Source organism: Onychomys torridus, chromosome 15 (assembly GCF_903995425.1).
Source record: "Onychomys torridus chromosome 15, mOncTor1.1, whole genome shotgun sequence".
In the NCBI taxonomy this organism is placed as follows: Eukaryota; Metazoa; Chordata; class Mammalia; order Rodentia; family Cricetidae; genus Onychomys; species Onychomys torridus.
In genome coordinates this window covers 31455377-31471401 of record NC_050457.1, presented here as the reverse complement: position 1 = coordinate 31471401, position 16025 = coordinate 31455377, and the positions used below count along the sequence as shown (strand labels likewise).

At 46.1% G+C, this 16025-nt stretch overlaps 1 protein-coding gene across 1 annotated transcript in view; it reads left to right on the top strand.

Moving 5' to 3' along the window:
- The first annotated feature begins 679 nt into the window (after positions 1-679).
- Zswim6 (zinc finger SWIM-type containing 6) overlaps positions 680-16025 on the top strand; it is a 179804-nt gene continuing 164458 nt past the window's right edge. The window contains exon 1 of the mRNA XM_036207028.1: positions 680-1374. Coding sequence (XP_036062921.1) covers positions 723-1374 — 652 coding nt within the window. The 5' untranslated portion in view covers positions 680-722. The remainder of the gene's footprint in view (positions 1375-16025) is intronic.

The window sequence follows — 16025 nt, the reverse complement described above, 5'->3', positions numbered from 1 at the left end:
GTGGGGGAAGTTCGCTCCGGCGGCTTGGAAGGAAAGCAAGGCGGCCTGGGCCGTGCCTCCCCCGCCTTCCTCCCGGCCGCGTCCCCGGGGCTTCACGCAGCATTTCTTTGTTTTGAAAGCGCCTCCTCCGCCCAGAGGCTTTTCCCCCGCGGGGCCGGCTGACGGGGGGGGTGGGGCATCGAGCCGTCGGCCCGCCCTCCATTTAGTCCGGACCCCTCCCCGCCCCCCCGCCCGCCCCGCGGCGACCCACGAGGCGCGTCTTCACTTGGCGGACATCAAAAGGAGGCAGGGCGCTGGAGGGCTAAGTTGAGTAGACAAGGAGGGGGCGCCGAGACCTACCCACCCTCCCCTTGGCCGGCGGCCCGCCCCCTCCCGCGGGAACCCCGCCTGGGCCCCGCCCCCCGCGTCACAGCGGCCTGACATTCTCACAGCCCACCGGGCACCCAACCCGAGCGCCCCCGCCACCCCCGTGTCCACGGAGCGCTCTATTTATGTTTCAGCCCAGTGATTTGCATAGGCCCCGCCCCCGCCCCGAGGTTCTCCCTATCGGCGCGCCTCCTCGGCGACGACGTCACGGCACAGGCCACACCTCCCGTGCCCCTACAAGGAGCGGCGGGCCCTAGATGGCAGCGTGGCGTCGCCACGGCGTGTGCGTGTCGCGCTTCCTTGTGCCGTTTATAGGGTCCCGGCACTTCCGCTGTCGGGTTAGAAGCGGCGCGGTCATGGCGGAGCGCGGACAGCAGCCTCCTCCCGCGAAACGGCTCTGCTGCCGGCCGGGCGGCGGCGGCGGCGGCGGCGGCGGGGGCAGCAGCGGCGGCGGCGGCGGAGCGGGTGGCGGCTACAGCTCTGCCTGTCGGCCCGGCCCGCGGGCGGGCGGTGCGGCGGCGGCGGCGGCGTGCGGGGGCGGCGCGGCGCTGGGGCTGCTGCCGCCGGGCAAGACCCAGAGCCCCGAGTCCCTGCTGGACATCGCAGCGCGCAGGGTGGCGGAGAAGTGGCCGTTCCAGCGCGTGGAGGAGCGCTTCGAGCGCATCCCGGAGCCGGTGCAGCGCCGCATCGTCTACTGGTCCTTTCCCCGCAGTGAGCGGGAGATCTGCATGTACTCGTCCTTCAACACCGGCGGCGGCTCCGCGGGCGGCCCCGGCGACGACAGCGGCGGCCCCGGCGGCGCGGGCGGCGGCGGCGGCGGCGGCGGCTCCTCATCCTCGCCGGCTGCCACTTCAGCCGCCGCCGCCGCCGCAGCCGCAGCCGCGGGCACCGGGACCCCGTCGGTGGGGGCGGCCAGCGCTGCGGACGGCGGCGACGAGACGCGGCTGCCCTTCCGCCGGGGTATCGCGCTGCTGGAGAGTGGCTGCGTAGACAACGTCCTGCAAGTCGGTGAGTCACGGGGGCCGCCGCTCTGTCCTTCTGTCCCTCGGGGGTGGGGTGTGTGTGTGTGGTGGGGGAAAGGACCCCCTCGGCTCTCCGGACCGCTCCGGGTCCGGGCGCACGGTGCAGCGGGCCGCTCGGACGGTCCCCGGAGCGGAGCGCCCATTTCCTCCCGCTGGTCCCCGCCCCCGTCTCCCCGGACGGGCTCGCGCGAGTGGGAAATGAATCAGCAGGACGCGCCCCTCGGCGGCGGGGCGGTGGGTGTCGGCGGTCCCCTTCGTCTGTCCCGCGGGCTGCGCGCCGGTGTGCGGGGCGGGCGTGGACAAAGGCGCGGGCGGCCGCGGGGCTCGGGCTGGGGCGTGCGGCGCGGGGGAGGGGGCGCCGGCCGCAGACAATGCCGGCCGGGGCGCTCGCTCGCTCGCACGGCGCTGCTGCCCGGCTCGCGTCCTTTCTTCTGGCGCCGCTCCGCGCCCCGCGGTCCAGGCAAGGGAGGGGGGCGCATCCCTCCCAACACCGCCCGGCCACCGCTCCGCTCGGGGCTCCGACGGCCGGCCGGCCCCGAGTCCCCTCGGCTTCCCTTAGGTACCCGAGACGAGCTCCGCGGCGGCGCCCGAGCACCCCCACCCCTCCCCACCCCGCCCCGCGCCCGGGAGCGACGGCAGGCCGGGCCGCTGAGGGGCGCCGCTCGTGCTTCTCCGTCCCGCGAGGCGCCCCGCCGCCCGCCCGGCTTGGGCCTGCGCCCGGGGGTCGGGGCGCGGTGCTGATGTGGGAGCTGGGCAGCACCGCCCGACGCCGTGACCCGCGGCCGGCGTCCGCACCGAGGGGCCCCCCGTGGCCCCCTGCGCCGCTGCCCGCCCCGCACCACCCGGCACTTTGTTCGCCTTTCAGGTTTATTTGTGACCCTTTCAATTTTCTGTCACCCTCCGAAAAGGGGAAAGCAAACAAAAGAGCCTCTTTATTTCTTTTCAGGGCTTGTAAAGTAGAAGGTATTTGACAAAGGCGAGAGAAGGACTTGTGATTTAAAGCTGCACAGCCCTTCTTTCTCTGACAGACCTGGAGAGTTTTCTCAAATCCCTCTTCCTCCACAGGGCTTTTTCTTTTTCTTCTGTGTAGACATCGTTTCCAGTCATAGCTATGGGAATGGTTTGAAGCGGACTGAAGTCAGCAAGGCTGCAGAGAAACTCCCCTGTCCCCATATTTTTTAATTTATTTTTCTCCCGATCGCTGAAGGCATATTTTATAACCCTCTCCCACCTAGGTCTGGTTGAAATTGAAGGGATGAATCCCGAACCAAATGAATGAGGATGGATTTGAAAGACTGTGTGTGTCTCTGTGTCTCTCGTTTTTAACTTGCTCTCTTGTCTGTGGTCCGGTCCTTTTATCCTTCTCTTTGGGGGTGGAATGGGGGTCTCTGGGTAGTGGCCCTGACACAGGAGATTTGTTTTAATCCTGTTTGGTTAATTTGAATTCTAATGTAATCTGAAAACGTGATTTTCTGCATGGTCATTTATTTCCAAAGACAGCCCTCAGTGTGGCTCAGCATCCTTTCCTTCTGTCTAGAGGGGGGTTGGTTTTTGAGACCATCCATCCTTTTTCCCCTTTCTTCCCTTCTTCAACATCTAATTAACATTCTTTCGAGTTACATCCCCCCCCCCCCCACCTCCCCTCTTCCCTTGCCGGTTTGAAACCGATTGAAGCACATCTATGGTTTCTGAGTATAAGTAACTAGAGTCTGCGAATTTTTATGGCTTGGCTGGCAACGTTGAGTCGTACCCCCCACCCCCTCTTCCCCTTGCTGTGTTTGACTCTGCTTGCAAGCAATGAGGAATGACAGGAGAGCACATCAGGAGGGTTTCTTGGCTGATTGCATTTAAGCCAGGAATTCACTGTGAAAATAAAGCCAAGGGGCGATAAATAAAAGATGCAATCTTCTCTAGGAGACAGACACACAGCGTGGGCTTTGCCGGCTTTCATCAGTGGAAGAGGCCAGGGTGAACAGTTAGTTGTGAAAGAAAGTAGTAACTTTTTCAATAGTCCCCAAAGCGGAAGGCGGCCACTTGGGTGGAATTGGCCCTGGTCGATGTGAAGTGGTATGCTTCTAGTACGGTTTGGAGACTTGACCCCTGCTTTGGAAATATTTATGTACGCGCTAAACAAACGCTGTACAAATTGTGGACTCCCCCCCCCCCCCCCATTCTCTGAGATCTGCCAGTTTCTTTTACATCCAGGTTGTCTTGCTGTTGCCAGTGAGGCTAGGGATGGAAGGCTGTTAAGAAAATGCCTGGCAGCTGGCACCGTGAGCTTGGAAACTTAGGACCAGGTTTTGTCCACCCTTGATGAGGAGTGGGGAGGCCAAATAGATTATCTAATTTAGCGTTAAGTGGTGGCTTGAATCCCTATATTTAAGCTTATAAATGTGATTTTTCTGTTGGAACTCCCCCCCCCCCCCCCCAAGAAAAACCTCCAAAGAACAAAACACTGTGTTGATCTCACTATAAGCCGTTTTCTGCTATTGACGACTCGGGTTTATACAGGAAATGTTAGTCACAATAGGGGAAATCTAGATACTGGACTTTATCTTACTTTTGTTGTTACTGAAGCTTGTCCAGAGATTGAGGAGTAGGGAATTGGGCTGCTCAGAAATGAAGCTTGCTGGGTAGATTTTAAGGAATACACTAAACCTTTGGTACTGGTAAGTGATATTTAATTATTAGATATAAATAATTATATTTAGTAATAGCCTGTCAGTGGCTATGGGAAAGTTTTACAGGAATGTGTTTACTTACTTTTGTTAGGTTAGGATGCCAGGAAGCTGTCTGTTGGTATGTAGTCTTGATCTCGGTTAAGCAATGATTTCAGAGATACTGCAAAAAGCAACTTCCCCTAGATTTTTGCCTGAGCCTCTTGTGCATGACCTAAAATCAAAGGTAAAGTCAGATATAATTAATGGGAAAAATTCTAAAAAAATTCCATTGGGCTGAAAATACCATAAACCAAGAAAAACCTCTAACAGGAGCAAATGTTTATGGTGTGTTTGACCAAAAGTAGGCAGAAAAATCCTTAAAAGAAAGAAAAATGACCCAGTAGGAAATGTAGGCATCACAGTTAAGAGGCAAAGAGCTCTAGTGGTTAATAAGCATACTGTCTATCTGTGTATTACATAGATACACGGGTACAAATGAGATGCAGTTTTCTTCTGTCACGTTGCTGAAGTCCAAAAAACCCGATAAGTAGATAGTGATAGTGCACACAGCTGGTTAGCATGTGTGGGGAAGCATGCTGTCCAGCCCACTGTGTGGTGCAGTCTTTTGTGTCATTTCTGGGAACATATCCTATAGGTGATGATGATGTTGGTGCATGGAGGTGTTTGGTACGGGAATACTCATTGCATGTAGTTTGAGTGGAACACTGAGTGGAATACTATGCAGCTATGAAAAACTCAAATAAGTTGATGTATTTTAGCAAAGAAAAGTGACCTTTTAAAATAAATAACTTAGGACAAGTGTGATGGCACATGCCATTAATCCCAGCACTCAAGGCAGGGGGATCTCTGAGTTTTGGGGGTATCCTGTTCTATGTATAATGAGTTCCAAGCCAGCCAGGGCTACACATTGAGATCTTGTTTCAAAACAAAAACAAAAGACCCAATGAAAACAAATACTAATTTTATTTCACACAACAACAAAAGTCTTTGGTGTAAAGAAAGGTATGGCAGTTTGGGTCATGGAAGAAGCTGCAAAGCACTGGTGTCTGTGGAGAAGTGAGTGAGCTAAGAGAACCAGCAAGGTTTGGGAGGATTTCTCTGTCTTAAAGTAACACGTACATTTTCAGAATTAAAGATGGTTAAGATTTACATTTGAGTTACAATTTATTTTTTTTTATGTTGTGTGTGTGTGTGAGTGAGAATGATTGTTCTTTCTGAAGGAGTGGGATAAATGCATATGGTTAAGTGGTTATTTTTTTTTAAAGTTTATTTTGATTAAAATTATTAATTTGGAAGCAAGGCATATTTAAACACATTGCATGAGAAGGAAAGAGTTAAATTTTAAAAGCAGTTGAGCATTTCTTTCTTTGGTACTTGGTTTTGAGAGAAAAAAATACCGCTTAAACTTTATTTACAGATATTCCTTTTTTCTTTGCTGGGGGAGTCGAGGTGGTAAAGTACAAGGGAAATCTATGTTACAATTGAAATGAATAAAAACTTTAATCAGATAATTTATTGGCCTTGAGTATTCTCATTTTCTTTATTGACCAAGGATGAGTATATAAAGATGAGACTGAACTCACTTTCAGAGTTGGGTGTATCTTAAATTGGCTAGAGTATGTTTTATTGCACCCACTTTCAAGTGTAACAATAGGGAACAATTTTGTAGGGGACCATATACTAATTTGTTTTTGCTTTTCAGGGGGATTAGATGCAGGGACACGTGAGGCAAATGCCTACTGCTGAGCCGCACCCCCAGCTCCGTGTCTGCCTTTTGATTAATGACAAAGTTAAGTGCAGAAAAGAAGAAAAGATTTGGAAGCACTCCCACGTTTTTTGTGTGTGGCTTGAGATGCTTGTTTTCTGCTCTTCGGCACCTGGTAGGTTAGGAATGCGTGGTGTTTAGTGATGCTTCATTCCATGACAGTTGGGATTGGTCCAGTGAGGAAGTCGACTGTTCAACGGGTACATCACTTACTTTGCAGCTCAGATAGTGATCCGACAAAGGGGAGGAGATGACGGGGTAGAGAGCCCGCTGAAGGAGCATGAGGACATGCTCTCAGTACCTCCTAAAGAGCGTGCATCTGTAACCCCAGCATTGAGAAGGCACAGACAGGTGGATCCCTGGAGCTCATCAGACATCCATCAGACGAGCTGAATTGATGAGTTTCACGTTCAGTAATAGACCAGTTAAAAAAAGAAACTGAGGCACATATTGTTGACCTCTGGCCTCCATGCACAGGTGTACACACGTACATGCATTCACATGAACAGGATATACACACCACATGGACATGTGTGTGCATGCGAACAGACACTTCACCAACAATGAGGGGTGGAATTGCAGACCTGTGTTAAGCAATCATTCTATTTTTGCTTCAGTCTTGCAGTTTTTCTTGTTAGGGGCTGGACTTGATGCTAGGCACGTGTTCTACCATAGAGCCACATCTGCAGCCCGATCTTGTAATTCCTTGCTGAATAGTTGTGTTATGAGTACACGCTTGGATCGAAAAGGCCGTCTCTTTTCTCCCCTTTGTGTTAAATTTCATTCCTGGGGAAAATGCTAGACTTTAGTGCTTTGCTTGTGGAAGCATCAGGATGCCTGTGAGCCATGGCCTTTAATGGAAGAGAATTGCTGCAATTAATCCAACATTGGAAGTTCTCCTTCTCTTAAGTATGTCCTTGTTAATTTTCAGATGTTCTTTTTGTCGTTGCTAGTTACTGGCTGCCTCCCTCCTAGCTCTGCAGGTTTCATAAGGGAAAATGCAGGCCAGCATCTCTCTTCTCACACTCATGGAGCAGCGTTTAGTTAAGAATGTGTGGTGTCTGCTCGTACTGGGTTCGGAGAACAGGATGGCTCTTAAGAAAGCAGTCCCCTTTAAGAGTTACATGATTGGGTCTCTACTCCTTCTGTTTTGTGCTAGACCAAATTTGCTTCAGTGAATCAAGATGAATTTGGTACCTCAAGCCTCCTTACACATACGTGTGATCAGACAACTCATTTAGTCTTAGGAAATGTCATTAGACTAACTGCTACTGACTAAAACTGTTAGGTTAAAAAGGATACGTAGCTTAGAAAAGGCAGCAGAATTCTTGGTAAAAGTGAATGTCTTAGAAATGAAGCAAATGATAGGCCAGTTTTTTTTTTTTTTTTTTTTTTTAATAAAGGGTATAAAGTCATTTTTTGTTACCTTTTAAATTACCATTGTATAAATTAAAAAAATATTTCACTCAGTAAAAAATCTAATTTATGTCTACCTTGCTTAATTCATTTTTGACTGTATATGTGTGTAGACTACCATATATTTGGAAACATGAGTTCCTCTCTCCTTTCAAGTAAACAGAATGACTCCTGAGAAATTAATATCAAATGATAATTTGAAGAAAACTGTTATATCATCTTGTTTCATGAAAAAAACTTCTATTTCTCAGTCTAGCCAGATTATCAAAAAATAAAGTGTGTTAGATTTGTTGAAAACACCTGGGCATGTTTTAGTTTTTACCTAGTGTCCTGTGTACTGCTGAGAGCATGTTTGTACATGGCTCCCATTTCTTTAAAAATATGTCTTTCTAGTAAATAGTAGATGTTTTCTGTCTCTGAAATGCTGGTCCTCCCTCCCCCATCCCCTTCTGACAACATGACACATGGTGGCCTTGATCTCAAGACTGTCCTGCCTAAGCCTTCCAGATGCTGGAATTACTGGTGTGGAGTCCCACGCCCGGCCTATTTGTGTGGAGCACTAATGTGACGGTTTGGAGATACTCACTAGTCAGTAGAGAAGGAGACAGGTCTGAACATTGCCATCTCACTATTTCAGTGACTGTGCTGTGAGCAGATGCATTCCTCCATATAAAAAGCTATGGGTTGGGGATTTAGCTTGCCTGGCAAGGCCCTGGGTTCGATCCTCAGCTCAAAAAAAAAAAAAAAAAAAAAAAGCTATTTTTAGAAATGGAACATATTATAATGTCTTTGTCATTGTGGGGGGCTTTTAGAGATGGGAAGATGCCATTAATTGCAACTCCAGATTTTCATTTTATTTAATTAATACATTTTCAAAATAGAGTCTTATTCTGTAGCTCAGGCTGGACAGGTACTCACAATGTTTGTGCAGTGGGCTGGCCTGGAGCTCAAAGCCATCCTCCCTCAGCCTCTCAGGTGATGGGGTTATCGTTGTGACCATGCATGGTTTTCCGATGAAAAGGCGAGGCCCAGGTGCTTTGCACTTGTCCAGAGTGAGTCGTTAAGTGGCAGAGAGAAACCCTGACTTTCTGGTTTCCACAGCTTGTGCTCTCTGGGTTTGCTGAGGTGTTTGGTAATCTCCAAGATAGCAGCAAGCATCTCTTGAAGGTGAACTGATACGGATGTTGGTGAGGTTGCATGACTGACCGTTGTGAGTGTCTCTAGACAGCGTTCCAAATTCTAGGGGAGCAGTTCAGCGCCGGCTCTAGGTGCTATTTATGGCTAAACTTCAGTAGATGTTGGAATTAGTAATGCTGTGACACAAAAGTCCTGAGAAGTTGTCTCTGCTACGGCAGAAAACTATTACAGCTGTGGGTAGAGAGGCTCATGCAGCGGCCCATGGAATAAAGAATTTACTGAGTGTACAGTGCTTATGTAGAGTGCAGACATTCACGGCAGAAGGAAGTTTGGTGTGAACGTACCATGTTTATACTTGTATCCGTACTCGAGAAAACGTCTGTACATACCTCACTGCTCTTGTCAGCGAGCTGCCTCCTCATCAGTAAAGCGTGTGCTTGAAGCCCTGAATTCAGGATATGCCCATACATACCTTTCATTTTTTCATTTTTTTCATTTTATTTTATTTTTTATATATGCAGTCAAATGCTGAACAACTTCTTTTTTCAGGGTCTGGGGCAGTTCCTTGTTGGTAGGATTTCTGGTGATAGCCTACTGTAACATTAACTGGTCTTAAGAGTCTAATAAAAGCTGAATTTATAAAGCCATTAGCAGTGTCCTAGATACCCATTCTCCTTATTCATTTTTTTGCTTCTTTACAAGACTAGGTAGGCACTCTCGTTGTTTAAAGGTGGGCAACTGACATGCTGTGTCAGGGAAAAGGACAGGTGCTTTCTGATCTGAGCCCAAGCAGCCTGCCTGGGAAGGGTCCGCTGCATTGCTCCTAACTCTGGATCACCCTCAAGCCCAGAGGCACTTGCTGCTGCTTAGAGTGGCCTTCGCAGTGACCTGAAGGTCAAATAATGACTTGAGCTTGCATGCTAATGTCTGCCCTAGCCAGTCACTAATCCTTCCCCACACCCACTGCCTCCTGCCTACCACCAAGGGATAGCTATCTGCCCTTAAACCTGTGTTTTATTCTTTCAGCTTTGGAGGATGGCTGGCTGTATTGGGTGACTGCTTAACTTCGATAAGAAGTGGAATTTTTGACAGAGGAATAGCTGGAAGCTTGAGTTGATCATGTGTGTGCTATGTACAGTGTTCTCCAAGTATATTTAAGGAATTACATTTCTCATTTAAAGGCCCTGTAAAAATACTGCGGTACTTCTTCATGCTGGCAGAGCACTTGACTTTGTTTGAATGAGATGATTTTGTAACTTTGTCTGCGCAGTTGTGCTCAGATGTTAATTGGTAGGATGCAGCAAAACTTTTCAGTACATTTAAACTCTTAAAACCCAATAAGTTGATCAGATAAATTGGAAGCTCATTAAGTGAATTAATGTGCTTAAAACTCAGGTGACTGGCTGCCTGATCTTGCCTTATTTAACAGTCTACTTGAAGTATTTTCATTGTTAATTAATATTGGGCCTTTACAATTAGAAGATATATAGGAAATATCCCTGTGAAGATAGTGGAAAAAATGAAACCTTAGAATTAGGGTTTTTTTTTTTTGGTTTCTCGAGACAAGGTTTCTCTGTGTAGTTTTGGTGTTTGTCTTGGATCTCACTCTGTAGACCAGGCTGGCCTCAAACTCACAGAGATCTGCCTAGCTCTGCCTCCTGAGTACTGGGATTAAAGGCATGCACCACCACTGCCTGGCCAGAATTAGGTTTTAAACTCCTTTTTTTTTTTTGGAGCTGAGGATCGAACCCAGGTTTGATCTTGCGCTTGCTAGACAAGAGCTCTACCACTGAGCTAAATCCCCAATCCCTAAACTCCTTTTTTATAAAGACTTTTCCCTGCATTTATGGGCACCTTATACATGCAGCCTGTGGAGGTCAGAAGAAAACATTGGATTCCCTGGAAGTAGAGTTACAGGTTGTGAGCTCCCACATGGATTTGGGGGACTGAATCCAGGTTGTCTGCAAGTGCTCTTTAAAAGAATTAAAAAGAATTTTTTTTTTTAGTTGTATTTAATTTTATGTATATGTGTGCTTTGCTTGCCTGTGTGTATATGTAACACATGCATGTAGTGCCCACAGAGGTCAGAAGAGGGCTTCATCCCCTGCATCCAAGTTACCGGCAGTTATAAGATTTGTGGGTGCTAGGAATCAACTCTTAACCACTGGGCTGTCTCTCCAGCCTGCAGCAAGCAGTCTTCCCTGCTGACTCATCTCTTTGATTTCTTTACATCAGCACAATACAGAACTCTTTACCTGGTTTTACTTGTTAATTACTTGCTGATGGCAGCCAGCATCCAAGGAGCATCTTCATATGTGAAGGACAGGTGTTTCATGATCTAGTTACAAAGGACAAGGTACTGGCCTTTCTTAGTAGACTCGGACAGGATGAAAGCTGCACTTATATTTTCAGACCTTTGTACCCATTTCATTAACTGGTTTCTAAATAGAAATGCTTACAGCTTTCTAAATATGTGTAAAATAAATCCTAAAGCTCAGATATTAAGAACTTGTAGTCTCACTGTTACATGTAAGTTTGTTAGCCTGTTGCCAAGGATTTCTTTTTCAGTAGCATCCTTCAATCTTACTTGTACTTCTGATGTACCATATAGTTCTCCCCACTTGCCTTCTCCTCCCAAGTCAGTTGTGTAACTTTTACCTTGATGAATCTTCAGCCCAGCAGTCCAGCCAGTCTTAAGGAGATGTGGCAGGTGCTAGGCAGTGGTGGTGAAGCTGGGCCCTGGGCTGACCAGTGGATGCTTTGGGATAATGGAGCTGCAAGTGGGACACCAGTCTAAGCCTGGCTTCCCTCAGAGTTTCCTTCCTTCCCTCCTTTCTTCTTTCTTCCTTCCCCCTACTCTCCACCTCTCCCTTTCTTCCCCCTCTGCCTCTCCTCTTTCCCTTCCTCCTCTTGGGGCAAGATGTGTCAAATGATTCATGGGATGCAGTGAGGAAAGGTAAGGAATACTGTGGGCAGTTTCTCTTCAGTCCCCTGACATTTCCCTTGGATTAGGGAAATGAACTGAGGCCAGAAGGACCTATATGTTCCAGCTGCTGCTTAGCTGCTGTTCTTAGCCTGGCCCCACATCAGGCTGGCACTAAGCCATGATGGCATAGGGCCAGTACTTTGCGGGACTGGTGGCCAGTGTCGGAAACTTAATTTTTCATCAATCTAAGTTTGAGACATAACCCTGTTCTACAACACTCTGTTAACTTGTACTTTTAAAAAACACAATGTGAAATGTTTTTAAGAAGTGGTTTTTAAAAATAGTCATCATAAATCATAAATCTTGAAACATGTGCTGTAGAGATTATTTTAGAGAGGAGAAAGATTTAAAGCTGTCTTATCAGGTCAGACATATATTTAGCTCAGTAATTTGGGCTTTGTGATGGCCCTGAGAGGTGCAAAGTTTACATGGTTCATTAATAAGCCTCAGCATCTTTAGAATTGCCACTGCTGGTGAGGTTGTGGAGTTTGAATTGAATTATATAATTATAGGTGTCATCAGACCCCCTCCCCCCCAAGAAAAAGAACGAAACCCAGCCCTTCCTTCGGCTGTGTGTTTGTGGGTTTAGGTTTGGTAAATGGTCAGAGGCTTACTGTTCTTTGTAGAGCAAGGTTTTACCTGATGGACTGAGATATGGGTCTAGATTCTGCATACTCAGAGCTGGTATCCAGGAGCTCACACTGGCCCACTGAGCCCTAAACTTTAGGGTGCATCTGATTTGAGAACTTATCTGACAATCTGCTCCCCTGAAAATAGAAATTAGGGTTTTTTGAATGACTTGGGGAAGCAGTAAAAAGTGTCACAGTGTAAATTGGAAGTGACTTCAGTAAGGAGGTTAGTACTTACCTGGTACATATAAAGCTGAGCATGTTACGGCTGGTTTGTGGTGCACTTGAGATGGACTATGGCTGCCGGTAGAAACAGTGGTTAGTGGTTGGTTCTCTAGGAGGTGGTACAGTATAAGCCTAGTATTAGTGCACCGACAGGACACACCTTCCTAAGGTAGCGACGCAAGTATCTAAAGTCAGATTGATTGCCTCTTTATTTTTAAGGTAGTTAAGGTTAAATTCTAGTGAATTCACTTTTGTGAGAAGTTCAAGTGGAATGACTTAGAGAACAGTGCATTGCTGGGTGCTTCAGAGATTATATTACATCTCCATAGTTTTAGTTTTCTGTCTTCGGCTTGAGGCAGTCTTGCTGTGTTGCTCAGGTTGGCCTTGAACATGTGAACTCATGCATTCGCCTGCACAGTGTGGCATTACAGGCGTGCACTGCCAGTTACGATGGTTTCTGCAGATAGAAGGTCATCTTGAGTGTGGCTTGGAGAGTGATCAGTTGGTACATCAAGAGGTGTTTGCGGAGGTTTTTAAAATTTTCTTAAAATGAGGTTTAATATGATTTACAGAAAATTATAACCTATTGCATGGTAGTTGATAAGTGACTGTTGTTTGGATTCTTAGTTTAATTCAGATTTAATAAGGGACTCAGGTAGCATCAGCCCTGCCTTCAGAAGCTTGATTGAAACCGAAGCCAGGTAGCGGTTTGACCAGTGGACTTAGTCCTTGCAGGCAGAATGTTTGAATGATGGTCTTCCTTAGAACTTGTCAGAGCAGTGTCTTTGCTGTTTCCATGGCTCCCTTAGCAATGTATTCAAGAGGCATTCTATTTAAGCTGTTTCATAAATAGCAGGGAACTCCAAAAGCCTGGGTAATATTACAGTTTTGTTTTCAATAATGATGCCTTCAGTGGGAGAGAAAAAAAATAAACCTATTCATTTAACAATAAAAAATTTTCAAGTGGATTTAAAAACTTATCAGATTTTAGTTTCATTGAAGATTTTCATGTTCTTTATAAAGTACTTTTTTTTTTTTTTTTTTTAAGTGATAAAGGTTGACCCCAAAGCCTTGAGCGTGTGAGGCTCGGTTAGCTCTCTACCACTGACCTCTTTATGCTCTTCACTATAAACAATTTTATTTGCATAGTTAATAACTTCAGGTGTTAGGAAGTTGGTGACAGAGCTCGTAAGTGACTGAGCGTCTTTTACACTTTCGTGCTGATTAGGTCTGGATTTATGTCAGTAATTCATAGCTCAGCAGTGGCTTGTCTTTGATTTAGGAAACAAGAAACTTATGCAGCTTTACGCCTATCTAAGAAATCTGTTTTAAAGTTTTTGTTTTGTCTCAATTTTTTATTTTATTTTATGTGTATGGGTGCTTTGCACGCATAATGCCCGTGCCACGTGTATGTGGCTGCTGTTTGTGGAGGCCAGAAGAGACTTGCATCCCCCGGGCCTGCAGTAATAGACAGTTGTGAGTTGCCCTCTGGGTTCTGGGAAGGGAACCTGCTGGTCTTCTGCAGAAGCAGCCAGTGCTGTTAACTGCTGAGCCATCACTCCAGCCCCCTGAATATGGTTTGTATTTTCTAATCCCCTTTGCGTGTGTGTGTGTGTGTGTGTGTGTGTGTGTGTGTCTGTGTGTCTGTCTGTCTGCTGGGGGCTAGATAGATTCAGATAAGCATAAAACATTCAGACAACTCTGCTCAGTTATAGAAGGTCCTCACCTGCTTCCAGGCCTTTATACTTCATCAGATTGGTTTTTAATGTTTTTATGTACGGTCTTATTTTTAGAGCTGGGGATGATGGCTCATTCCTGTAATCCCAGCATTCAGGAGACTGAGGGAGGCAGATTTTGGTGAGTTCTATCCCAGCCCTCCCAGGCTTATAGAGTGAGATTCTGTCTAAAACAGTGACATACAGACAAAACCCAAGAGCCTAAAAGTAGTTTTTATTTTTTCAGCCCCTTCAGATTCCTTAGCCAAGGCAGGGAGCACCCTCTAGAATTCAATATGCAACAGTCTGTCTTAGATGGCTTTTGTGGTATCTGTCCTATGATGGCTTTTGTGATTGTCTGTCTTATGGCTCCATTAGCAATATCTGCTGCTGCATGTCTACAGGCTCATTGCGTCAGTTGCTGTTCAACTTTTATTTTCTTTTTTCTTTTTTTCCAGACAGGGTTTCTCTGTATAATAGTTCTAGTTGGCCTGGAACTTGCTTTAAAGACCAGGCTGGACTTGAACTTACAGAGATGTGCCTGCCTCTGCCTCCTAATGCTGGGATTAAAAGTGTGCACCACCACCTGTTTGCTGTTTGCCTTTTAATCCTTTACAGTTGTGGGACAAGCTCTTTCAGCTTGCCCTTTAAATAATAGATATTTGAGTTTTGAAACCAACTCTTTTGAGGAGCAATATTGAGCACATCTAAAACATTTACTGTCTTTTAAAAAATTTAAAAGAGTTATTTAAAATATGCTTCAGTGTGTAGTACAGGCTGGCCTCAAACTCAATATTCTTGCCTCATCCTCCTGAGTGCTGGGATCACAGGTATGCACCCCAACTCCTGTGCCTGACAGTCATCTGTGCCCTAGAGTATACCTTTGTACTGCCTTTTAGAAATTCCAGCAGAATACAATCTGGTAGGTTATGTAGGTACAATGGGTTTCAACTTAGGTTGAAGAATAATCTCTCTGTCCAGTGAAGGTAAGTAGACCTGTAGGTTATAAAATTCCACAGTTATTGAAGAGATCAGCTAAACTTGAGAACTCAGTCATGGAATTCATTTTCAATGTGAAAGCTGCAGGAAATGAATGGCAGTTTCTTATGAGAAATCAGTATGCCTAATCTTATCTCAGATTGCAGATTTCTATGCATCTTTGATGAGAGGAGCATCGGTTAGCTAATCAAAAGGACTGAAAGGCAGAGTGCTAACAAATGTGAACATATTCTACCACATGTGGCTCTCAGGCCATTTGATTTTGCTACTCTACAAAAATGAAAGCTGAATCTGCTAGTTTGAAAAAAAAATTACCGGTGAATTTTAAATCCAGGACAGCCAGCTATTAATAGTATCAGTCAGTGCATGTATAGTAGATATTGAAATGTCAGTTGAATGAATGATAGACGATACGCCAGTCCTGTAGTATTCGAGAAACCTTCCTTGTTGGAAGAAAAAGAAACCTTATTTTTATTCTTATTTCTTACTCAGTTTTGAGTATGTGTTGCTGTGACTTAAACTTTTAATGTATTTTTCAGTAAGAATATGAATACTGGATAGATGGTTGTGTTTTAGTACTGGGTTGTTGTATAAAGTTTCTTTTTTCTATGCTTGGAGAGGCCTTTTCTTTTAGCACTGACCCAAAAGCTGTTCTGAAAGCAATTCATTTATTGGATGGTTACAGTGTCAAGTAGGAAACCTGGCACATTCCCATGCAGAGCAGTATTTGTGGGTTGCCCAGGAAAATTTTTAGTATTATAAATACCTTTGTGGGATTAAGAAAAATTTCATTTTTTCAAAAACATTGTCAGTACCCAGGTAGGCTGAGCAGGAGAACTGAGTTTTAGAACAGCCACATAGTACAGCTAAGTTCTCCTCACCCCTCAAAACCTAAACAAAACTTGGAAAACTAAATTGAGTGTTTTGACAACCCCTCATAGTGATGACTTGCAAAAATACACCTGACTTCAAAGTATCCATAAGATCTTACACATTTTGAAAATAGTTAATAGAAGTTTATTTAACTTGCCTATAAAATACTAATGACTTTCCCTTGAGAATTTTTTAAGACATACTTTTGCAG